Source organism: Rhinopithecus roxellana, chromosome 8 (genome assembly GCF_007565055.1).
Source record: "Rhinopithecus roxellana isolate Shanxi Qingling chromosome 8, ASM756505v1, whole genome shotgun sequence".
NCBI lineage: Eukaryota > Metazoa > Chordata > Mammalia > Primates > Cercopithecidae > Rhinopithecus > Rhinopithecus roxellana.
Window position 1 is genome coordinate 31120454 of NC_044556.1, and position 25795 is coordinate 31146248.

The following is a 25795-nucleotide window of genomic DNA, read 5'->3' on the forward strand; positions in this document are numbered from 1 at the left end:
TATGAATATTAGGCTCTCAGAGATTTAAAGGCAGCAGAAAGCAGCAGAGAGGAAAAATGAGAGTTTTATTTTGTGATTCTTAAAGCCCAAACTGAGAATGATCATTATGTAAGAATTAATTTCTTCTTGTAGGAAGACACTACTGTTGGCTCGACAGCTTAAAGACCGAGCTGTAGAAGCACAGTCTTGTTACAGTCTTGGAAATACATATACTTTGCTTCAAGACTATGAAAAGGCCATTGATTATCATCTGAAGCACTTAGCAATTGCTCAAGAGCTGAATGATAGGTATGTTTTACATCTTTTGACCGTAACTAAGGTAAAATATAGATGCATTATTGAATCCCTGGAGTTTTTCCTTTGTTTCTTTTCCTATGTTTACCTTAAAATCCCTTTTAAGGAATTTTCTTTTTCAGTGATATCCTTTGTATATCGTTGTATGAAGGCTAGTCTGTGATAGAGGATTAGTCTGTGATAGAGGACTAGTCTGCGATAGAGGATTAGTCTGGTTCCATATGCCCTTGACCCAAGATCAGTGACTAGGTCCCAAACTCAGTTACCTCTTCAGAAGTCTTCCTGGAGAAACCCCGTCTCTACAAAAAATACAAAAATTAGCCAGGTGTGGTGGGGCACACCTGTAATCCCAGCTACTTGGGAGGCTGAGGCAGGAGAATCGCTTGAACCCAGGAGGTGGAGGTTGCAGTGAGCCGAGATCACGTCACTGTACTCCAGCCTGGCAACAGAGTGAGACTACATCTCAAAAAAAAAAAAAAGTCTTCCTAACTACGTAAGTGTAACCCCGTATCTACTAAAAATGCAAAAATTAGCTGGGTGTGGGGAGGGGGCACGCCTGTAATCCCAGCTACTCAGGAGGCTGAGGCAGGAGGATCACTTGAACCCAGGAGGTGGAAGTTGCAGTGAGCCGAGATCACGCCACGGTACTCCAGCCTGGCAACAGAGCGAGATTGCATCTCAAAAAAAAAAAAAAAAAAAAGTCTTCCTAACTATGTAAGTGTGGGAATTGTGGTGAACGGTGAACTTAGAGATAATGCCCAATGTGAAGGGGGCAACTGCTACCCAACTCCAACTAATTGTTGCCAGGCAGGAATGAAAATCCATTGTGTCCACATCTTCCTGTTTTTTAAAGAAAAGCTGGAAGTGCTGAGTTTTATATGAAATCTGCTTTTTAAATGTTAGTGGGTAATTCAGTTGTTTTGTTTTACTGTATTAAAAAAACAGTATTTGCCAGCATTTAGTCTGTGATGTTTGCTTTAGAAAATCGATTTTTTTTTTTAACCTCAGTATGAAAGAGAACTTTTCGATGCAGTTGTTCAAAATGAAGTATGCTACCTCAGGAGGTAATGAGTTCTCTCTCCCTGCTGCTCAAACACACACTGAACCTGGTAGGGCTGTTATAGAAGGAAAATGGGGTAGTGGACCAGAATACCTATCCTTGAGATTTATTACTTTATAATGTATTTTCATATTTTAAAAGAATGTTTTCTATGTTGTAATACTTGACTATGAGTTTAGTATCATGTGGGTATTTTTTTTTTAATCTGGGTATTCTAATATATCTATAATATCATGATAGTATGTTCTTTATATGAAAGACCAAATCAATCCAAACCTTTCTTTATGCCTTTAGTTCCTGCTAGATAGCTTTTATTCTATACATAGGACCTCTTTTCAAATAACTGCATGTTCGCTTTGAATAATGTTTTAGAATTGGTGAAGGAAGAGCATGTTGGAGCTTAGGAAATGCATACACAGCACTAGGAAATCATGATCAAGCAATGCATTTTGCTGAAAAGCACTTGGAAATTTCAAGAGAGGTATGAAACAAAAAAATGCTGTCTGTGCTATTGTAATTTATAAATTGGAGGTTGGGGGAGGGAACCCTATTATTTCTCTAGATTGATCATGTGGCTGAATAATAAATTTGATTATATATCATTCTGTTACCATAAGAACCCCACAAAGCATTTTGAGGTACAGATCACAGTTATGTTTGTATTGGCTTTGATGTAGGAAGACGGGAAAGTAAGGCTGGGCGTGGGTAAGTGGAAGGAGAGTACTAAAATATGCCCCTACTCTACCCGCATCTCTACACGGAGAAGTAGCATGGTATTGAAGGAAAAGCGTGGTTCTTAGAATTAAGGACTGCTTCCTCTTGTAGTTCTGCCACTTACTGGCTATTTGAGCTTGGAAACCTTTTCTGAGCCTCAATTTCTCTCATCTGCAAAATGGGAATAATAATATCTACCTGGCAAAGTGTTATAATGATCAGAGCTAATGTATATTAAAAGTGCCTCGCAAAATGTCTGGTGCTAGCTTAATAAACATTATTATTATACTATGGGAATAAAATATTCTAAGGAAATTTGATTCATATACCAAGTTAATGTGTCCAGGATAATCTACATTATTACTTAATATGATCCCAGAGAACAAGAGCAATCTAATGTTTAGAGAACTAAAGAATTAAAAGAATACAATTAGCTGTCCTATTACGATATTTTAGAAACTTGCTTTTTCTTTCTGTATTCTTTAAGACAAGTATTAATGGAAAAAAATTTTCATTCATTCATGGTCTCATAATTCTAATAAAACTATTTCATTCTTCCAGTTTTAGGTTGACTACATTTCACCATTATTCACAAATAATCTTCACCATTCTTTGTCTTTAAATACTACTCTAAAATATAAATGTTTGTGTTGTAGGTTGGGGATAAAAGTGGTGAACTAACAGCACGACTGAATCTCTCAGACCTTCAAATGGTTCTTGGTCTGAGCTACAGCACAAATAACTCCATAATGTCTGAAAATACTGAAATTGATAGTAGTTTGAATGGTAAGTAATAGGACTTTTAAAACCCAATTTTTTTATCCTCAATATTTACATTAAAGTTATTTATCACAAATTTGGCATATTCAGCGAGAATATATAGCATAGGAAGTTCAACTTATTACACTCTTTTTGCTGTACACAGCTCTGTTTGTAAATATATATAATTATATATATATAATTTATAAATGTAGAACAATTATAGTTTTTATGAATTTAGGAATGGTGATGATATTGTTCTTTTCTTTTGTAAAAATACATTTAAATTCTCTCTAAGCTCATTCAAAAATTTATAAATGTGAAGGTGCCAGAATTTTAAAATGTTATTGTTTATCCTTTTTATCTCGTATAGTTTTACATGTTTGACTTCTGTTTAGCTCTTTTCCCCCCATTTCATTTCCAAGGTGAATTTTCTTAGGACTTTCTTTTTTAAATTCAGAAAATCTAAGATACTCTCTTTATTTTTCTTTCTTCTTTCTTTCTTTCTTTTTTTTTTTTTTTTTTTGGTGGCAAAACCTATTTTTAGGAAACCTTCCTTAGGTGACAATTTGTTTGACATTTCTATAGCGAGGAAACTTGCTATAATGTCTCTTTTTGAGTGAAAAAAATGCTTTTAGAGAAATAAAAGAGATAAGATTAGGATCACATTTTTAAATTTCATCAGTATGTGATTCTGTATGAGATCATTTTCCTAAGCTTGAGAGATTCTCAGTCTAAAAAAAACTGACAAATATTTTGAATCTGAAAGTCAGTGATAAATCTACCTTTACTTTTTCCAATTTTTTTCTTTAAACTCATGAAAGGAAAAGAAATTAGTGGCTAGTCATCTGATTTAGACTTTCAAAGAACATTTAGTGAAAAGTCTGAAGTGTGAGCCGTGTAATAATTTGTGACTGCGTGCTTTGTGGTTGAATGACGTGCTAAAACGTTTTTCTGGATTGAACTTTCTTTTTTTTTTTTTTTGAGGCGGAGTCTCGCTCTGTCGCCCAGGCTGGAGCGCAGTGGCCGGATCTCAGCTCACTGCAAGCTCCGCCTCCTGGGTTCACACCATTCTCCTGCCTCAGCCTCCCGAGTAGCTGGGACTACAGGTGCCCGCCACCTCGCCCGGCTAGTTTTTTGTATTTTTTAGTAGAGACGGGGTTTCACTGTGTTAGCCAGGATGGTCTCGATCTCCTGACCTCGTGATCCGCCCGTCTCGGCCTCCCAAAGTGCTGGGATTACAGGCTTGGGCCACCGCGCCCGGCCCTGTGTTGAACTTTCAAATAGGTTATGCCATAAGAGCTCTCATCTTTAAAAAGCAAAAACAGTCGGTTGTCTTCATGGACTGTTCCTTTGTTCCCTTTTATAATAAAACCTGAAAAGACACTAATGTTCATTGTCTTTACTTCCTTGCCTCCCTTTCTCTCTTTAACCCATTCCCATTGGGCTTTACCCTCACCATGACTCTGAAACCACCTTTCAAGGTTACCACAAACCTCCATTTTACCAAATATATCATTCAGTTTTCACATGTCAGGCTTACTTGATTTTTCTGAGCAGTATTTCCTATAGCCAATCATTCCCTTCTGAGAATACTTTCTTCATTCGGCCTCCAGGATTACTGTACTTTTCTGGTTTGCCACTCTCGTCTTTATTCTCTTCTCTCCTCTTGTTCATCTTTCTGTCCTTTGCATTTGTACTGCTCAGGGTTCAGTTCTTGGATCTCTTCCTACCTTCTTTCTCTCCCTATTTTCCATCTGTCTCTGCTTCCTTCTTACTGCTTTTATCCTTTTTCCTTCTATTCTGTGCTTTAAGTCAATGCTTCCAGTAGAACTTTTCTGTGATGATAAAAACGTTTTATATCTGCCATCCAATATAAAAGCCACTAGCTATATGTGGCTGTTGATCACTTGAAATGTGGCTACTACAAGAGGGGCTGAATTTTTAACATTACTTAACTTTGCTTAATTAAAATGTAGAGAGCCACATATGGCTACTAGCTATTGGACAGTACAGCTCTAGATAATCTCATTCCGTTACTTGGCTTTTATATTGTCTATATACTGATTATTTTCAGATTTATATTTCTAGCCAAAATTTCTCTCATGAGTTTGAGACTCATTTGTTTAACGTTTTCCATTGTCATGCCATATCTAATTGGCATCTAAAACTTAGCATGTCTAAAATGTTTTCTCCTAAACATGTTCTTCCTGTACCCCACCCTATCTCAGGAAATAGTATCACCATTCACTCAAGTAATCAGGCCAAAAAACTAGGGGTCATACTTGTTCACTTTCTACTTTTATTTATTTATTTATTTATTTTTTAAAGACAGGATCTCACTCTGTTGCCTGAGCTGGTCTCGAACTCTTGTCCTTAAGAGATCTTCCCACCTCAGCTTCTCAATTAGCTGGCCTTGTTCCCTTTCTTTCACTCACTTCTACATCAAACCTATCAGAAACCCTGCCTTCAAAATATATCCCTAATCTCTCCTACAGTTTACTCTGCAATGATCTTAGTATAAGCTACCAACAGCTCCCAGCAGAGTCCTACCCTACCAATAATTTATCTTACTTCAATTCTGCATCTCTCACACTTACTTTTCCTCATAGGAGCCAGAGTGCTTTTTTTTTTTTAATTAAAAAAAAATTTTGGCCAGGCACAGTGGCTCACGCCTGTAATCCCCAACACTTCAGGAGGCTGAGGCAGGTGGATCACCTGAGGCCAGGAGTTCGAGACCAGCCTGACCAACATGGCAAAACCCCATCTCTACTAAAAATACAAAAATTAGCTGGGCGTGGTGGCGCAGACCTGTAGTCCCAGCTACTCAGGAGGCTGAGGCAGGAGAATCGCTTGAACCTGGGAGGCGGGTTTTGAGATGGAATCTCGCTCTGTCACCCAGGCTGGAGTGCAGTGACGGAACTGTAGGTACGATCTCCTAGGTTCAAGTGATCCTCCCACCTCAGCCTCTCAAAGCGCTGGGATTACAGGCATGAACCATCATGCCTGACCTCAGAGTGCTCCTTTAGAACATATGTCGTTCCTCTGTTCAAAACCCTCCAGTTAGTTCCTATCACACCTAGAACTGAATCCTCAGTCCTCACCATGGTTGAAAGGCCCTACGTAATCTGAACCTGCCTCTTTCTTCAGCCTCTTTTCCTGCCACTCCACCTCTTGCTCACTCTGACTCTATGAAGACAGGTGTTTTTTGGTCTCTCTTGTTCATTGCTATCTCCCCAGTGTGAGGAGAAAGGATTTGTAAGAAAACTTGTCTATTTCTGGTGTTGGCTCAAGGTAGAAAAAAGGAGCCTTCACTAAAAAGCTGAATTCATGAATTCATAAGCCTCCCTATATACTGGTTTGGAATTTGATTTATACCATCTGCACAGTCTAAGAAACCCTAATCCATTAAAGCACTTTTGGGTTAGAGGTGTTCCTAGAGACTTAGCAGAAGTAAGACCAAATAGTTTCTGGGGGAAAGGCATCCTTGATTCCAGGTCATAAGGGTTTCACAACAAAAAAATTACCAAATATGTAAAGAAACAAGCCAAGATAGTAAGGAAACAACAAAATTAGGTCATCAAGATCTTCAGATGTTAGAATTATCAGATATAGAAAATAAAATGACTATGGTTAAAAGTTTACAGAAATAACAAAGAAGTGAAACGAGAATAACAAAAAAGGTAGACTGAAAAAAAACCAAACTAACATTTATTGAGTGCTTATGATGTGCCAGGCAGTGATTTAAGTGCTTTACATGTTTTAACTCATTTAATTGTAACAATTCTAGTAGTTAAGTTTCTGTTATCCTTAATTTACAGATGGGAAAATAGAGGCAAGAGAAGTTAGATAAATTTCCCAGGGTTACCTGCATAGTAAGTGGTAGAGATGGGAGTTAAACTTGGGCACTCTGGCTCCAGAATCCGTCTTATGTGATAGTTATGTCTTAATGTGATGTTAACACACCTGAATAATTGATAAAAATCAGTCAGGAGTCAGACATCAGTAATAGAGATTTGGCCAACACAGTTAATAGGCTTCTTCTAATGCAATATTTTGCAAACTGTGTCTGACCCATTCATGAGTTATAAAATGAGTTGCAGTTACCATTAAAAATACACATATAGGGCCGGGCGCAGTGGCTCATGCGTGTAATCCTAGCATTTTGGGAAGCCGAGGCAGGCGGATCATGAGGTCAGGAGATCGAGACCATCCTGGCTAACACGGTGAAACCCCATCTCCACTAAAAATACAAAAATTTAGCCGGGTGTGGTGGTGGGCACCTGTAGTCACAGCTACTTGGGAGGCTGAGGCAGGAGAATGGTGTGAACCCGGGAGGCAGAGCTTGCAGTGAGCCAAGATTGCACCACTGCACTCCAAACTGGGCAACGGAGCAAGACTCTGTCTCAAAAAAAAAAAATTCATACAGGAGGCTGGGCACGGTGGCTCATGTCTGTAATCCCAGCACTTTGGGAGGCCGAGGCGGGCGGATCACGGGGTCAGGAGATTGAGACCATCCTGGCTAACACGGTGAAACCCCGTCTCTATTAAAAAATACAAAAAATTAGCCGGGCGAGGTGGCGGGCACCTGTAGTCCCAGCTACTCGGGAGGCTGAGGCAGGAGAATGGTGTGTGAACTTGTGGGGGCAGAGCTTGCAGTGAGCCAAGATAGCACCACTGCACTCCAGCCTGGGCGACAGAGCGTGACTCCATCTCAAAAAGAAAAAACTTGCTGTGAGCCGAGATTGCACTACTGCACTCCAGCCTGGGCGACAGAGTGAGACTCCGTCTCAAAAAAAATAATTTAAAAAAAAAAACACATACAGGAGCCGGGGCAGTGGCTCATGCCTGTAATCCCAGCTCTTGGGAGGATCACTTGAGCCCGGGAGTTTGAGACTAGCCTGGGCACACAGGGAGACCGCCATCTCTCCAAAATACATTTTTTAATGTTTTAATGAGCTTCTTGGGAAGCTGAGGTGGGAGGATCGCTTGAGCCCAGGAAGTCGAAGCTGCAGTAAGCCATGATCATGCCGTTGCACTCCAGCCTGGGCAACAGAGAAAAACCAAAAAACTACACACATATGTGTATGTGTGTATATAAAACTGTTGTGTGAAGACTTTGTTGTATGTTTGTGTGTGTTCTAGGTATATATGTGTATTTTTTAATATGGTGTTACACCTTAAAAGTGAAAACCACAGATTTAATGGAAATATATTGACCTAACTGGTCAATTTCCATTATTTTTAAGTATTCATGAAATATTTACAGAAAACTGACAATAAAGCAAATCTCAACAAATTTAAAAGGATTTGTATCACATCTGTATCACACATGCCCTGAGCACAGTGCATTTAATTTAGAAATTAATAAGATAATGTAAAAAACATTCATCTGAAAACTTAACACACTTCTCAGTAACTTACAGGTTGAAAAAGAAATCTTAAAGTTGAAAAGTAACTTAGGACTGAATTATAAAAATATTGTTTCAATTTTGTGGCACGCAACTTACATTGGTACTTAGAGCAAAATTTATGTTGTATTTAGAAAGGAAAAAGGCTGGTCAGGCACGGTGGCTCATGCCTATAATCCCAGCACTTTGGGAGGCCCAGGCGGGCGGATCACAAGGTCAAGAGATCGAGACCATCCTGGCCAACATGGTGAAACCCTGTCTCTACTAAAAATACAAAAATTAGCTGGGCGTGGTGGCAGGTGCCTGTATTCCCAGCTACTCAGAAGACTGACTCAGGAGAATTGCTTGAACCCAGCAGGCGGAGGTTGTAGTGAGCCGAGATCGCACTCACGGCACTCCAGCCTGGCAACAGAGCAAGACTCCGTCTCCCAAAAAAAAAAGGAAAAAGGCTGAAAGTGAGCTAAATATCTAAAAAAACAAGAAAAAAAAAAAACTGAAGGCAAAAATTTTAAAAGAGCAGAATTTAATAAAATTAAAGATTCAATAGAGATGGTTTTTTTAAAGTCAAAATTTGGTTCCAAATTGTTTAAATTTTGACTAAGTCTACAGCAAGACTGTTCAAAAAGAAAAGGGGACATAATAAATATGCAGAGATTAAAAAGAGATTTTGAATAATGTTATGACAAAATATTTGAAAATCTAGGAGAAATGGGCAATTTCTGGAAAAACAAGTTACCAAAACTGAGCCAATGGTAAAATGTAATGTGAATGGTTTGCTAATGGCTAAAATTATAAAGAAATTAGATCAGTAATTTAAAATCTTCCCACTAGGAAAATACCTGGCTCAGATTATTTTACAAGTGAGGTAAACCAGCCGCTTAAGAAAACTAATTATAATACCTTACACAAAAATTGTATAGGCAACTGAATAAGTAGAAATACTTTTATCAATCTTTCTGAGAACCATAACCTTGATATCCAAACTAGATAAGAACAATACAAGAAAAGTAAATGACAGGCCAGCCTTACTCATGGACATAAGATATAAAAATCTTTACAAAATATTAGCAAAGCAAATCCAGCAATGTATTTAAAAACAAACAGGGAGCAGGGCACAGTGGCTCACCCCTGTAATCCCGGTACTTCGGGAGGCTGAGGCAAGTGGATGACAAGGTCAGGAGTTTGAGACCAGCCTGACCAACATGGTGAAACCCTATATCTACTGAAAAATGCAAAAATTAGCAGGGCACAGTGGTGCATGCCTATAGTCCCAGCTACTCAGGAGGCTGAGGCAGGAGAATCACTTGAACCCGGGAGGCGGAGGTTGCAGTGAGCTGAGATAGATAGCACCACTGCACTCCAGCCTGGGCGACAGAGAGACTCTGTCTCAAAAAAAAATTCAAGTGGATTCAACATTAGAAAATCAATTAATGTAATTCACCAGTGAACATAGGAAAGAGAAAATCACCCAAATATCCAAATCTGTTATATTTCATTTAATAGAACTAGTAAATGAAAATGTTCCATTTATAAGACACAGTAGCAGATTGGAGAAAGAATAAAATGCAACTACACACTACTTGCAAGAGAAATATCTAATATAAGGATATAATAAGCCTGGAAGTAAAAGAATAGATGATTCACCATGCAAAAACTAACCAAAAGACAGCCAGTATAGCTATGTTAATAGCAGATAAAATGTACTTTAAGGCAAAGGGTCTTACTAGAAATGAAGAAGGTTGGCTGAGTGTGGTAAGTCACGCCTGTAATCCCAGCACTTTGGGAGGCTGAGGCCAGTGGATCACTTGAGATCAGGAGTTCGAGACCAGCCTGGCCAACATGGTGAGACCCCCGTCTCTACTAAAAATACAAACATTAGCTGGGGGTGGTGGCAGGGCACTGTAATCCCAGCTACTCAGGAGGCTGAGGCGGGAGAATCTCTTGAACCCAGGAGGTGGAGGTTGCAGGGAGCCGAGATCACGCCACTGCACTCTAGCCTGGGCAACACAGGGAGACTCCATCTCAAAAAAACAAAAACAAACAAAAAACAAAGTAAATGAAGGTCACTTTATGGTGGTGCTTAACAGTGATTAACAGTTCAATTCACCAGGAAGATAAATGCATTAAATGCGTCTGGGCTTAGTAGGCCTTTATAACAAGGCCTTAACGTACATAAAGCAAAATTAAAGAAATGGGAAAATCTACAGTTATAATGGGAAATTTTAACACATCTCTCTCAGTAATTGATGGATGATAAATCATACTCAAGTGGGAAGACAATTTTTTTTCCCCCCCAAGACAGGCTCTTACTCTGTCACCAGGCGGGAGCGCAGTGGAGCCATCTCAGCTTACTGCAGCCTCTACCTCCCAGGCTCAAGCAATCTGCCCACCTCAGCCTCTTGAGTAGCTGGAACTATAGGCACACGCCACCACGTCTGGCTGATTTTTATATTTTTTTGCAGAGATGGGATTTTCCCATGTTGCCCAGGCTAGTCTCGAACTGATGAGTTCAAGGGATCTGCCCACCTCAGTCTCCCAAAGTGCTGGGATTACAGGCATGCACCACCATGCCCGGCTGACAAAATTTTATAAAAGATTTCAGTTCTTCTCAAATTGATAAAAATTAAGTGCACTGCCAAACACATCACAATTATTTTGTGGAACTTCATGAAGTTATTCACAAGGTTATATGAAACAAAAAAGTTCTGAGAAATACCAAAACATTCCTAAGAACATGAAAAGCGCTTTCTTTACAGATATAAGTAATAAGACAGTGTGCTGTTGCCATAAAGACAAATAGACCAGTGGAATCAAGTAGAGAGCCTATATTCCTTGCATATATGGAAAATAATCTCACATAAAAATGAATTATTGATGGATTAAGGATTTAAATGTTGAAGACAGATTTAGAGCAGTAATAGTGATGATGCAGGAGAGGTGCAGTGGCTCACGCCTGTAATCCCAGCACTTTGGGAGGTTGAGGCAGGAGGATCGCTTGCATCCAGCAGTCAAGACCAGCCTGGACAATATAGGACCCCTGTCTGTATCAAAAAAAAAAAAAAAAAAAAAAAGTTGGACATGGTGTTGCATGCCTATAGTCCTAGCTACTTGGTAGGCTGAGGTGGGAGGAACGCTTGAGCCCAAGAGGTCAAAGCTGCAGTGAGCCATGATTGCACCACTGCACTCCAGCCTGGGCAATAGAGCAAGACCCCTTCTCAAGAAAAGAGATCGGGGGCTGGCCAGGGATGGTGGCTCATGCAAGTAATCCCAACACTTTGGGAGTCCGAGGTGGGCAGATCACTTGAGGTCAAGAGTTCCAGACCAGCCTGGCCAACATGGTGAAACCCCGTCTCTATTTAAAAAACAGGGGTGGAGGGCACGGGGGCGGGGGGCAAAAGTGACGAACAGTACACAAATAGCCCATAAATAGAAGATACTTAACTTCATCTCATCAGCAAAAATCACAGTGGAGTACTATTAGAAACTTATGAAGTAAACAAAAATTACTACCAGTATTAAAATGGTGCAGGGTAATGGAAACTCTTATATGGATTATATGAAATAGTTTCATATAAAACTATTATATGAAACTGTGTGGATATGGTATTGATGGGCTAGAAATTGGTGTATCCTGACGTACAATCCAGCAACATTCTGGTGAAGTTAAAGATGTGCCAACTGTATGATCCAACTGTTCCACTCCTGTTCTGCTCCCAGTTATGTACTCCTGATAACCACCAAACTGGAAGAAATGCTTGTTCATGTACACTGAGAGACATTTCCAAAAGTATCTGTAGTGTGCTTATCATAGCAAAAAATTGGAAGCAACCCAAATATCTATCACTAGTAAAATGGATAATTTCCTAGTCCACTCTACAGTCTGCTATTTTTGAGACTGTGCGGATAGTATAAACCAGTTATTATAAAAAACCCTTGCCAAAAATGGCAATGAAAATGAATTAAAGTATACATAGCAACTTAGATGAATCTCACAAATATAAGGTTTCTCAAAGCTGGTTGCAGAATATATACAGTATGATACCATTTATAAGCGTTTCAAAACCCACACATGCTGTATTGCTGAGAAATACATGCATTTGTAATGAAAATGCATAAAAGCACAGGGAAGACAAGGTAAATTATGAGGGGAGTTATACAAGGGGAGTTTAATGTGTTTGTAATGTTTCATTTTTGAAGCTGGGTATTAGGTATTATGCCTTTTAAAATATTACCTAATATTTTAAAATATTAAATGGATATGGAAATTCTCTATAATAACTTTACTGAAAAAAATTTAAGGCCTTGTTTACTTGTTTTCTGACTGGCAGTAAGTCTGTCATCTAATGAGATCTTAAAATGGAAAGGGATGACCTAGAAAGGAATAACAGTGTGGTAGTGGGGATGCTATTTTGATTCTTTTCACACAATTGAAGGCCTACAGCCTTTTCCTTATGTTGTTATAAGGAATAAACCGCTCTACAGTTTGTTATTTTTGAAACTGTGTGGATAGCATAAAACCAGTTATTATAAAATGCCTTTTTCAAATTAAGGGGTAATGTTAGTTTCCAACCAAAATGTAACTTCCTTACATCAAAGCATTTTAGAGGGGAATGTATATTCTATTTTTGTGTAGCTGGTATGGAAAATCATTATTCTTAGAAGAATACATATTTGTACAGGTTTTCTCCTTCCATATGGGTTTGTGTATCAGATTTTAGAACTGAATAACGTAATGATGCTGAACTTGTACTCTTAAGGGCTCCCTGATTTATTTGAATTAATTTTTTTTAAACAAAGGTGTACGCCCCAAGTTGGGACGCCGGCACAGTATGGAAAATATGGAACTTATGAAGTTAACACCAGAAAAGGTGGGTGACAGGTTTTATGTTTTAAATTTCATGAACTATTATAAAATGTTTTAGTAACTTTTCATTTAATGAAATAATTTAAATAAGGCTTGCCCTATATAGATATCACTTTAAGATTTGCCTGTAAAAACAAAAACCAGAAAAAGTATAGTGCAAAAAGAATGCATACAGTATGCTGCCATCTGTTTAAGAAAAATACATGCATATATTTCCTTTGTAGATTCCTAAAACATTTCTGGAATAAGATGTAAGAAACGGGCTAACAATAATGTCTTCTGGGAAGAGGACTGAGTGTCTGGGTTAGGCTAGAAATACTTTATATACCAGTTTGAACTATTTGAATCATTTACCAAGTAAATGTATTACTTTTTTTTTTTTTAATTAGATCAGGAAGATCAAAAGGACAACCTTTTTTTCCCAACTACATAGCAACTTTATTGCCAAGATAAATGAAATTTATGACCAAGAGTTGTTTTTCTAGCTGCATTCTTGAAAAGCTCTTTTTTTTTTTAAACAAGTACTTTGTGTTAAAGATACATCTTCCTTAGGCTTTTTCTTGGGTGTGAGGGTGCATAGTAAAAGGGAAGGGAAACAGGTTATTGAAGAACACATCAAGACTACTTTCTTCCATTTCCTTTGAACTGAATATTACACTGTCAAAATAGGCTCTCCGCCAGGCGTGGTGGCTCGCGCCTGTAATCCCAGCACTTTGGGAGGCCGAGGTGGGTGGATCACGAGGTCAGGAGATCGAGACCATCCTGGCCAACACGGTGAAACCCTGTCTTTACTAAAAATGCAAACATTAGCTGGGCATGGTGGCGCATGCCTGTAGTCCCAGCTACTCAGGAGGCTGAGGCAGAAGAATCGCTTGAACCAGGGAGGCGGAGGTTTCTGTGAGCTGAGATCGCGCCACTGCACTCCAGCCTGGCCACAGAGCGAGACTTGTCTCAAAAAAAAAAGGCTCTCGTTCTCTTATGTTTTTTTTTTTTCTTTTCTTTTCTTTTTTTTTTTTTTTTTCGTGATGGAGTCTCGCTGAGACTGGGACTACGGGTGTACATCATCATGCCTGGCTAAGTTTTTTCAGACAGAGTCTCGCACTGTGTTGTCTAAACTGGTCTTGAACTCCTGGCCTTTAGCAATCATCCTGCCTCAGCCTCCTGAGTTGCTAGTATTATAGGTGTGAACCATTGTGCCAGCTGTGGTATATTTTTAAAAATACTTTTTATAAAATATCTTCATTACAGCAACTTTAGAAAATTTGAATACAGAAATAAAGATAATCAGTAATCCTGCCTCCTGATGGTAACTACAGTTATTTTGGCATCTGTTCATCTGGTATTTTCATATGGATGTTATAGACACTATTTTCTAATATGTGGTAATCTATCAAGAACATCTTTCCAGCTGGACGCAGTGGCTCATGCCTGTAATCCTAGCACTTTGGGAGGCCGAGGCAGGCAGATCACTTGAACCCCGGAGTTTGAGACCAGCCTGGGCAACATGGTGAAACCCTGTCTCTACAATTAAAAAAAAAGATAGAAAAATTAGCTAGGCTTAATGTTGCATGCCATGCCTGTAGTCCCAGCTACTTGGGAGGCTGAGGCAGGAGTATCGTTTGAGCCTGGGACGCAGAGGTTGCAATAAGCCATGATTGTGTCACTGGACTCCAGTCTGGACAGGGTGAGACCCTGTCTCTGAAAAAAAAAAAAAAAGAAAAGAAAAAGGAACATCTTTCCATGCCATTAACTATTCTTCTGCCCTATCATTATAACAATAACATATGCTTTTTCAATAGTGATAGTTCATGTGTGAATAGTCTTCAAAAAACCAAAATCTAATTGTGTTAGAATCATATCCAAGATATTTTTATTCCAGCAATTCACAGAGTTATTTGGAAACTCTAGTAATTTTTAAAGGACTTTGTGATTTTTCCAAATGTCCAGCTTTTCTTTGTGAGTGGTTCTCAAATATAAATTTGTTAAATCCACAAATTATTTTTTAAAAGCTTTTAAGGCAATTTTTGTCTACTTTCTTCTTTTAGGAACATACTAATAAGTAGCAAAATTAATTTGCTATCTTCTGCCTACCTATGTAGTGGTACTAACAGTGTTATGTAAGAAGCTGACCAGATTTGACCTTGTAATTCTCCAAGAGCCAAGTGATAAAATTCTATCCTTAATTTAAAATGTTTAAGTATAATTAGTTATTTGTATTGGTTTCTTTTCCTCATAATAAAGCTGTCAAAGAATTCATTATTTCATTATTCTCAACAAAGTAAAGAAGCATACATAAGGAAAAAGGGAATTGCTTCGCCCTGTATTCTTGTTTTCAGTATTGTTGAGAAGTTCAAATAAATATATAAGGAACATTTTTAATTTTTCTTCTTGGGTTTTGGGTGCAGTTTTATGTTTTCACATCAAGGACCATTTTCCTTTTCTCTAAACAATAGACCATGAAATCCACTGTAATAAATAATTTCCCCTTATAATGTGTATGTGAAAAGGAATCGATGGCTTGGTTCACTTACTAACCACATGTTTTAAAAACAGCAACAAGGCCTGGCGCGGTGGCTCACGCCTGTAATCCCAGCACTTTGGGAGGCCAAGGTGGGTGGATCACGAGGTCAAGAGATCGAGACCATCCTGGCCAACATGGTGAAACTCCATCTCTACTAAAAATACAAAAAATTAGCTGGGTGTGGTGGTGGGCACCTGTAGTCCCAGCTACTCGGGAGGCTGAGGCAGGAGAATCACTTGAACCTGGGAGGTGGAGCTTGCAGTGAGCCGAGATTGCACCACTGCACTCCAGCCTGGCAACAGAAAAAGAAAAAAAAAAAAAAAAAAAACCAACAAATATACATACACACACATACACACATTATATATATATAAATGGGTTCTCACTATGTTGTCCAGGCTAGCCTCAAATTCCTGGGCTCAAGCAATCCTCCCGCCTCAGCCTCCTGAGTAGCTGGGATTACAGGTGTGAGCCACCATCCCCAGCTACATGTCTCACTCCCCTGTACGTTTATTTCAGTTTGTGCCTCATGGGGCACTTTTCTGGATTGGTGGAAATGTTCTATGTATTGATTGGAGTAGGGGTTATATGGCTTCCAATCATAGACTTAAAATCTGTGCATTTGACTGTAATTTTACCTATGAAAAAATGTGTATAACTAAAATTATTACATAGCATGAACCTTTAGACTTAATTGTAAACATTTAAGACTGAATGTTAAAGCTGCAAATGTCAGAGCTATTGTATGTGTGCATATTTTTCCCCTGTACTCAAGAAATGTTATTTTGTTATTTGTAGGTTGTCATGTATTTACACCAGATCTAGACCTTTTTTTTTTTTTTTTTTTTTGAGACGGAGTCTCGCTCTGTCACCCAGGCTGGAGCGCAGTGGCCAGATCTCAGCTCACTGCAAGCTCCGCCTCCCGAGTTTAGGCCATTCTCCTGCCTCAGCCTCCCAAGTAGCTGGGACTACAAGCGCCCACCACCTCGCCCGGCTAGTTTTTTATATTTTTTTAGTAGAGACGGGGTTTCACTGGGTTAGCCAGGATGGTCTCGATCTCCTGACCTTGTGATCCGCCCGTCTCGGCCTCCCAAAGTGCTGGGATTACAGGCTTGAGCCACCGCGCCCAGCGATCTAGACCTTTATAAATTGGTTTTGCCTATTGAGAATTTAGTATGGTATTAGTAAAAACAGTACCGTTTTATTTTTTTTTAATTACTGCTATGTTTCAAATATTAATTTTTATGTTTAAAAATTCTACATACATCCAAAAATTCCAGTTGTAACATATTTTTAAGTAACTCACATCTAGAGTAAAACTTTGGCTCCTTCTCTGACCGTTCATATTTTATTTTTATAAGGTTTTGGCAAACCTTGCTTTCTTATTCATAGGTTCTTTAAAACCAGCATTTTAATGTTTTGATAATGAGAAATCCACAGTATGCACTTGGTACAAGATCTTGAAAATAGTGCAATATACTAAAAAAGATATTTTTAAAGAGATCTAAAATTCTTCCTCTCTCCCCCAATAGTAAATAAGTGAGTATGTCAGGTTAATATTATGGGAAACCAGAAGAGAGCTGGGGATTTGGACGTGTTTTTTCACCTGCCTTCCATTTATAATTTTGTAGATACAGAACTGGAACAGTGAAATTCTTGCTAAGCAAAAACCTCTTATTGCCAAACCTTCTGCAAAGCTACTCTTTGTCAACAGACTGAAGGGGAAAAAATACAAAACGAATTCCTCCACTAAAGTTCTCCAAGATGCCAGTAATTCTATTGACCACCGAATTCCAGATTCTCAGAGGGTATGTTTAAGTTTTTGAGTATTGTGTTTTGAGTACCAACATTTGGGTTTTCTTGTATTCATACTGAATTTTTAGTAATTTAAATTAGACATGTAATATAAAATATCTTTGTATTCATATTTCCCTATCTTTTCTATCTTCTTCAAAATTAGAAATGGTAATTACTGTCTTAATAGATAAGTTGCTCCCTTGTATTGGACGATAATTATTTTTCTTTCTGTTATTTTTTTTTTTTCTGGAGATTGAATCTTGCTCTGTCACCCAGGCTGGAGTTCAGTGGCGCAATCTCGGCTCACTGCGACCTCTGCCTCCCGGGTTCAGGCGATTCTCCTGCCTCAGCCTCCCAAGTAGCTGGGATTACAGGTGCGCACCACCATGCCCAGCTAATTTTTGTATTTTTAGTAGAGACAGGGTTTCACCATGTTGGCCAGGCTGGTGTCGAACTCCTGACTTCAAGTGATTTGCTTGCCTTGGCCTCCCAAGGTGCTGGGATTACAGATGTGAAGCACTGCGCTTGGCCAATAATTATTTATTTGAGTCACTGTTGTTTGCAAAAATACTACCAGTTATTTCACTGCATTGTCTCCCAGTAAAACCACCCTCTACTCAGCTCAGAAGGCAGAACAAATTAAATTCAGATGCTCAAGGATTTTTAAATATTAATTTAGAATGAAGAGTGTCTGTTAGCATCTACTTCTATTAATCATATTATTGAAACTGTAATGATAGAATTACAAACTTTTGATGAAAAATGAGCCTGGGCAACATGTTGAAACTGTTTCTACCAAAAAATAAAAAGTTAGCCGGGTATGGTGGTATGTGCCTGTGGTCCCAGAGCCCAGGAGGTGGAGGTTGCAGTAAGCTGAGATCATGCCACTACACTCCAGCCTGGGCAACAGAGCAAGACCCTGTCTCAAAAAAAAAAAAAGAGAAAAATGATCATAGCAAACAGTTTATTTAATTTATTTAGAAATAAAAATATGCGCCGGGCACGGTGGCTCAAGCCTGTAATCCCAGCACTTTGGGAGGCCGAGACGGGTGGATCACGAGGTCAGGAGATGGAGACCATCCTGGCTAACCTGGTGAAACCCCGTCTCTACTAAAAAAAATAAAATAAAAAAATACAAAAAACTAGCTGGGCGAGGTGGCAGGCGCCTGTAGTCCCAGCTACTCGGGAGGCTGAGGCAGGAGAATGGCGTGAACCCGGGAGGCGGAGCTTGCAGTGAGCTGAGATCCGGCCACTGCACTCTATCTAGCCTGGGTGACAAAGCGAGACTCCATCTCAAAAAAAATAAAAATAAAAATACGATGAGTTTACTGATAATAAGTATCAGGGAAATCTCAAATCCAGCTACTCTATAATCTGGTAAAAGGATCAAAGTAAATTACAAAGAAGGTACTTCATATTATCAAATCCATTTATCTGCCAGGCACAGTGGCTCATGCCTGTAATCCCAGCACTTTGGGAGGCAAAGGTGGGTAGATGTCCTGGATTTAAGAGTTCGAGATCAGCCTAGAACTCTTGGTGAAACCCCATCTCTACCAAAAATACAAAAAATTATCTGCGTGTGGTGGCACACACCTGTGGTCCCAGCTACTCAGGAGACTGGGGTGGGAGGACTGCTTGAGCCTGGAAGGCAGAGGTTGCAGTGAGCTGAGATTGCACCACTGCACTCCAGCCTGGGTGACACAGTGAAACCCCATCTCAAAAAAATAAAATAAAATTGACTGGGCACGGTGGCTCATACCTGTAATCCCAGCACTTTGGGAGGCCAAGGCAGGCAGATCACTTGAAGTCAGGAGTTCAAGACCAACCTGGCCAACATGGCAAAACCCCGTCTCTACTAAAAATACAAAAAATAGCTGGGTGTGGTGGCACATGCCTGTAATTCCAGCTACTCAGGAGGCTGAGGCAGGATAATCACTTGAACCTGGGAGTTGGAGGCTGCAGTGAGCCGAGATCGTGCCACTGCACTCCAGCCTGGGCGACAGAGTGAGACTGTCTTCAAAAGAGTAAAATAAATAAAATCAATTTTTCCAGCAATGAGAGCCTTTGAAAAAAAAGTTAACCTTTTTGTTTTAAGTTAGAGATTTCTTTTGTCAGCCTTTCATTTATACCTATACCCTTGTAGTGTCTTTTGTCTCGATTTCTTTACCCCCAGTCTGTGGTATTGTTATAGAATGCCTCAATTTTTATCAGTGGTTTCTTATATAGCTTCTCTGGGATAGCTATGACTAATAAAATGAAAAATTATGGGGTATATAGGAATTCAGGGATATTTTTGTAGATCTAGAGCAGGACTGGAATTCAAGGAAGTCACGCCTTTGTTCAAAGTTTGGGGTCTTATCTGAGCTCACTTACCTCAACTGAAAATGCCCATACTTTTGGAGCCGTATGTATTTTCACGTTCACAGTCTTGAATTCTAGGCTCTTTTGCTCCTAGGAAAAAGTCTTTTGTTGGTAATTAACACATTTGACTGTGGCTTATGTATGTACATTCCCAAACCTCAAATTTAACATGTTGAAAACTTCTCTCAATCACTCCTGTTTTCCTTGTCCCAGTTAAAGGGATACCATTTACTCTGTCCCTAAGCCAGGAACCCCGGTGTCATGCAAGATTCCCTCTTTCACTAACCACATCAAATCTACTGTGTCCCTCAGATCTGCTCTCACCCTTACCCCTTTTAAAAAATATCTGCTACCCTAGCACTTTGGGAGGCCAAGGCCAAGACCTCACCTGAGGTCGGGAGTTCGAGACCAGCTTGGCCAACATAGTGAAACCCTGACTGTACAAAAAATACAAAAATTAGCCAGGTGTGGTGGCATGCATCTATAGTCCCAGATACTCAGGATGCTGAGGCGGGAGAATCACTTGAACCTGGGAGGCAGAGGTTGCACTGAGCCAAGATCATACCACTGCACTTCTGCCTGGATGACAGAGAGAGATTCTGCAAAAAAAAAAAAAAAAAAAAAAAAAAATCTGCTACCATGTCTTAGCCTAGTACTTACTCTCTTACCTAGACTTCAATACGTACCTGATCTCCCTGCCTTCATTTATTATCTCTAAACAAAACTGCTTAAAATTGACTATTGCCAGTGCTCATCTTATTTCACATAGGATAAAGTCTACATTTGTTAGTACTGCATACAAAGGCCTCTTCCCTCCTCTATACCTACCCCTACCCTTCAGTTCATCATCAATTGAATACTATTGCATATTAACCAGTATGAAACATCTCTCACCTCCAAATGTCGGAGCCAACACAAATACATGCTATGAAATTTTCCGTTTCTCCTAAAAATTAGTTCCTCTCTCCTCCTCAGGCCCATAACATTTTTTGTATATGTGCCTCTATTATAATACATCATTATGAAAAAATTAAAATAATTACTTGTATTAAACATTGCATTAATCATTTCAGTTTTGAAGCCTTCCAAATGAAGTGTAAATATAGATCTTGCTCTCCTCACAAATATTCATTTATTTGAAGTTTGTATTTTTTCAGGGTCTTCAAATCTAAGTACAATAAAAAGACCTTAGAAATCACTATGGTAGGAAAATACCCTTGTTTTCTTTCTTAGACAGCTCTTACAAAGAGGTAAGTGTACTTAAATTCCACTGTAGAATGTTTAGAACTGAATGCGGAGCCTGAAGTACAGGCCTGTATCACCAGCGTTTGCATAATTCAGTATCTGTAGTGGTTCTGTTATGTCTGAGGTATGTTTCTTTAGCTTTAGAAATACAGGAATTAAAAACTAGAAGTGCTTTTTGTTAGTTGGATTAAAATAAGATTTTATTACCAATATTTGCCATCTTGTATTCTTTTTCAAAATGTCAATTTTCATTTTTAATCCTCATCCTTTACCTTTTGCATTTAAATGCATCATGATGTTCATTGATGATCTAAAAATAATACTGGAATATTCAAATGAACTAGACTTCCTCTCAATATTTTAGAAAATCAGTGCAGATACTATTGGAGATGAAGGGTTCTTTGACTTATTAAGCCGATTTCAAAGCAATAGGATGGATGATCAGAGATGTTGCTTACAAGAAAAGAACTGCCATACAGCTTCAACAACAACTTCTTCCACTCCCCCCAAAATGATGCTAAAAAGTAAGTCATCTCTGTTTCTCCCCCGATTTTAATAGTTCTCTTTGTATTCTTGTGGTTTATTTCTGAGAATTGACTTCCCATCATAAGAGATATAATAATGAGCCTGAATCCGGGTATATCTGAAATGCTGCTATTATACAGTTCAAACAAGGTTTTTTCAGTTCCCTTATGTATACCTGTGTTTTTAGTCCAATGTGCTTTCTACTAACTATACTATACTACCTCCCTAGTTTTCTTTGAAAAATCTGTTGTGGAAAATGTGACTGTGAGCCAGGTGTGGTGGTGCACGCCTGTAATCTCAGCTACTTGGGAGGCCGAAGTGGGAGGATCACTTGAGGTCAGGAGTTTGAGGCTATAGTGTGCAATGATCGTGTTTGTGAATAGCCACCGCACTCCAGCCTGGGCAGCATAGTTAAGAGCCTATGTCTAAAAAATATATAAAAATAAAATCTGATTTTATTTATTTATTTGAGACGAGATCTTGCTGTTAGCTAAGTTGGAGTGCCAGGCCATGATCATAGTCAGTGCAGCCTTGTGCTCCTAGGCTCAAGTGATCCTCCTACCTCAGCCTCCCAAGTAACTGGGACTCCAGGCACACACCACCATGCCCAGCTAATTATTTTTATTTTTTGTGGAGATGAGGGCTTGCTATGTTGTCCAGGCTGGTCTCAAGCTCCTGGCCTCAAGTGATCTTCCTGCCTTAGCCTCCCAAAGTGCTGGTATTCCAGGCATGAGCTACCGTGCCCAGCCTTAATATAACTTTTAAAAATAAAAATGAGGAAGAAAAGTAGTTATACATACTTTATGATTATATATAAAATGTCAATACTTCATGTCTGGATTAAGAAAGAAAAACGAAGACAGACTGAAGAGGAACCTATGGCTAAGGCTGAGGCTAAGGCCTGGCTGAGTTAGAAAGGACTAAAATAGGTTGCTTATATTTTTCTATTTCAGCTACCAGAAGACTTCTTGTACCATAGACCAAGACTTGCCAGCAGCACTTAACTGTTAGTTTACTAAATGATTTGTATCCAGGGCCTAGAATAAAAAACACTGTCCACACATCCTGGTCTGAGAAATTATGTAAGAGAAACAGTTTATTCACCTTCTGAAATCTGGTCACATATCTTATAGTTACATTTTGAGTGAGCGTTAAATAGAGAAATATAGCCAAATCTGAATAACCTCCAAGTGGGTCATTTGAAGTACTCTGGGGTTCATTTTTCCCTCCCGCCAGTAAAAACCACACCCATCTAGCCAAAGCCCATCCGTGTCAGCGCTATAGCAAGAGGGCAGGGCGGGTATTGGGACTGGCAAGGCTGAAAAGATCTAGGTATATATAATAAATGTGCTTAGGTTTTTTTTTTTTTTTAACCTTTGGCTTTCTTCTTCTATTCTTAGCACCGTCTGTTCCTGTGGTATCCCCCAACACGGATGAGTTTTTAGATCTTCTTGCCAGCTCACAGAGCCGTCGTCTGGATGACCAGAGAGCTAGTTTCAGTAATTTGCCAGGGCTTCGTCTAACACAAAACAACAGCCAGTCGGTACTTAGCCACCTGATGACTAATGGCAACAAAGAGGCTGATGAAGATTTCTTTGACATCCTTGTAAAATGTCAGGTATGTCTGTATGTTTTTTTCATTCTGCATATAGCTCAGATGCCACTGAGAACACTGGCAGTGTTACAATTCTCATTCAGGAGGGGCTTATTTTTTATTAGAGAGTTATTATTGTCCCTCATTCAGTAAAAAATTATTGAACACTGATTACGTTTCAGGTGCTATTCTAGGCATTGAGGACACACTTGATTTTTAAAGGATCTTACATTCTAGGAGAGATATGTGTGTGTGTGTGTGTGTGGGTATATATATAGAGAGAGAGAGTGTGTGTGTATGTGTGTTGTATTAGGTAATCATACTTGCTATGAAGAACTTTAAAGGAGGATAAAGGCATAGTGGGTAAGCGAAGGTGTTGGTGGTAGGGGGAGTGTCTGTTTTAGGTAGGGTGGTTAGAGAAGACCTTTCTGGATTGTCATTTGAACAGAGACCTGAATGCAGTGAATCAGTCAGCCATGTGACTATCTAGAGAAAGAGTATTCCATCCAGAGGCAGCAAGTCCCCTCTTGGATATAAAAGCTTAGCCAGTTCAAGGAATGGCAAACGTGACTGGCATGGGATGGGTAGGGGAAGGGAAGAGTCGCACAAAATGAGGATGGAGAAGTAATCAGGGCCTAGATCATCTAGGCTCTTGGAGGCCATGATAAAGTCTTACGTTTTAGATGTATTAAGAAGGTACTGGGAGTATCCTCAAAGAGGATCCTGGCTACGGATGGAAGAATGTAGAGTGGCAAGGGTGTTAGTATGAAAACCAGCTAGGAAGATAGTATGGCAATGCAGGCAAAAAATCCTGGTGATGTGGACTAGAGTGGTAACAGTGAGAAGTAGTCAGCGTAGGGCTATATTATTAGTTATTATATCAGTTATATATTATGGTTAGTTGGCAGGATGTCTTAATACATTGGGTAGAGGGTTTCAGGGAAAGAGAATCAAAGATTACTTACACCTTGAATAACTGGAAAATGAATGGTTCTGTTTACTGAAATGGAGATGACTAGAGGAGAAGCAAGTTTGAAGACAAAAAGCAAGAGTTCTGTTTTAGACACGTTAAATTTGGTCAACTGTTAGCCAGTTCAAGGAATGGCAGGTGTGACTGGTATAGACAATGAAGTAGAGGTGTTAAATAGGCAATGTGATGTAAAATCTGGAGCCCAAGGGAGAAGTAAATTTGGGAGACATCAGCATAAAGCCCTGGGAAGAAATTACCTAAAGAATAGGACAGGAAGACTAAGCCCTGAGCATTTCAAAATCTACTAGTTAGATGAAGGAAGATGAGCTGGCAAACCAGCAACAGCCAGAGAGTTGGAAGGATACCCCGAGGGTGGGCTGGGGTGGGGTGGGGGTGAGGTGTGGTGTGGTGGAAATCAAGTGAAGAGTGTGTCTTAAGCAGTGCTCAACTGTGGCAAATATTGCTAAGAACCTGAGTCGGATGATAACTACTAGATTTGATAACATGGAGATTATAAATAATTTTGAAAGATACTGTTTCAGTGGTATGGTGGGGACAAAGGATTGAGTGGGGTGAGAAAATGGGAAGTGTGAAAGGGGAGATAGTAAATATAGAAAACTTTAATGGGTTAAATGGACCATTAGCTAGAAAAGAAATACGAGGCAAATGTGGTTTTTTCTTTTCTTTTTTGGGGTGATAACATAGCTTACAGGTGGAAACGGTCAAGTAGAGAAGAGTCAGTGATGTAGGTAAGTCTGGGGTAACTGAAGAACACAGTTTTTGTGTAGGTGAGAGAGGGAAAGCAGAGTACGGATTTGGAGATGGGAGCAAGTAGGAATTCTCTCTGGCTGCTTTTATTGTCTCACCAAAGAAAGAAGTAGTCATTAGTTAAGATTGGAGTTGGGGAGCCCTACAAATTTGAAGAGAAAGGAAGTGGGAAATAGATGACTTAGAGAAACTGAAACTAGGGGAAAGTGTTAAGAATACTGTGCTGTGGGCCGGGCGCGGTGGCTCAAGCCTGTAATCCCAGCACTTTGGGAGGCCGAGACGGGCAGATCACGAGGTCAGGAGATCGAGACCATCCTGGCTAACACGGTGAAACCCCGTCTCTACTAAATGCAAAAAACTAGCCGGGCGAGGTGGCGGGCGCCTGTAGTCCCAGCTACTCGGGAGGCTGAGGCAGGAGAATGGCGTAAACCCGGGAGGCGGAGCTTGCAGTGAGCTGAGATCCGGCCACTGCACTCCAGTCCGGGCGACAGAGCAAGACTCCGTCTCAAAAAAAAAAAAAAGAATACTGTGCTGTGGAAAGAACCCACCGGAGGTTCTCAGTCACTGGAAGTAAAACTGGTGAGTGCAATTGTGTATTTATCCAGTCATAACCAGCTGCTTGAGGCAGAGAGATAAATCAAGACTGATATTTTGCCAGGAGAATAGGATTTAGGGGAGAGAATGGTAGTTGAAGACATGTGCCAGGAAGTGATTTTAATAATAGACTTTAGAATCTAGGCTTTAAGAAGGGAAATAGGCCGGGCGCGGTGGCTCAAGCCTGTAATCCCAGCACTTTGGGAGGCCGAGACGGGCGGATCACGAGGTCAGGAGATCGAGACCATCCTGGCTAATACGGTGAAACCCCGTCTCTACTAAAAATACAAAAAAAAAAATTAGCCGGGCGACGAGGCG

At 39.7% G+C, this 25795-nt stretch overlaps 1 protein-coding gene across 3 annotated transcripts in view; it reads left to right on the forward strand.

The window, feature by feature from the left end:
* GPSM2 (G protein signaling modulator 2) overlaps nucleotides 1-25795 on the forward strand; it is a 55691-nt gene that overhangs the window by 24647 nt on the left and 5249 nt on the right. For all 3 annotated transcript variants that reach the window (XM_010372876.2, XM_010372893.2, XM_010372884.2), the window contains 7 exons: nucleotides 133-288; nucleotides 1727-1835; nucleotides 2725-2854; nucleotides 13036-13106; nucleotides 17255-17431; nucleotides 21391-21550; nucleotides 22952-23169. In XM_010372876.2, coding sequence (XP_010371178.1) covers nucleotides 133-288; nucleotides 1727-1835; nucleotides 2725-2854; nucleotides 13036-13106; nucleotides 17255-17431; nucleotides 21391-21550; nucleotides 22952-23169 — 1021 coding nt within the window. The remainder of the gene's footprint in view (nucleotides 1-132; nucleotides 289-1726; nucleotides 1836-2724; nucleotides 2855-13035; nucleotides 13107-17254; nucleotides 17432-21390; nucleotides 21551-22951; nucleotides 23170-25795) is intronic.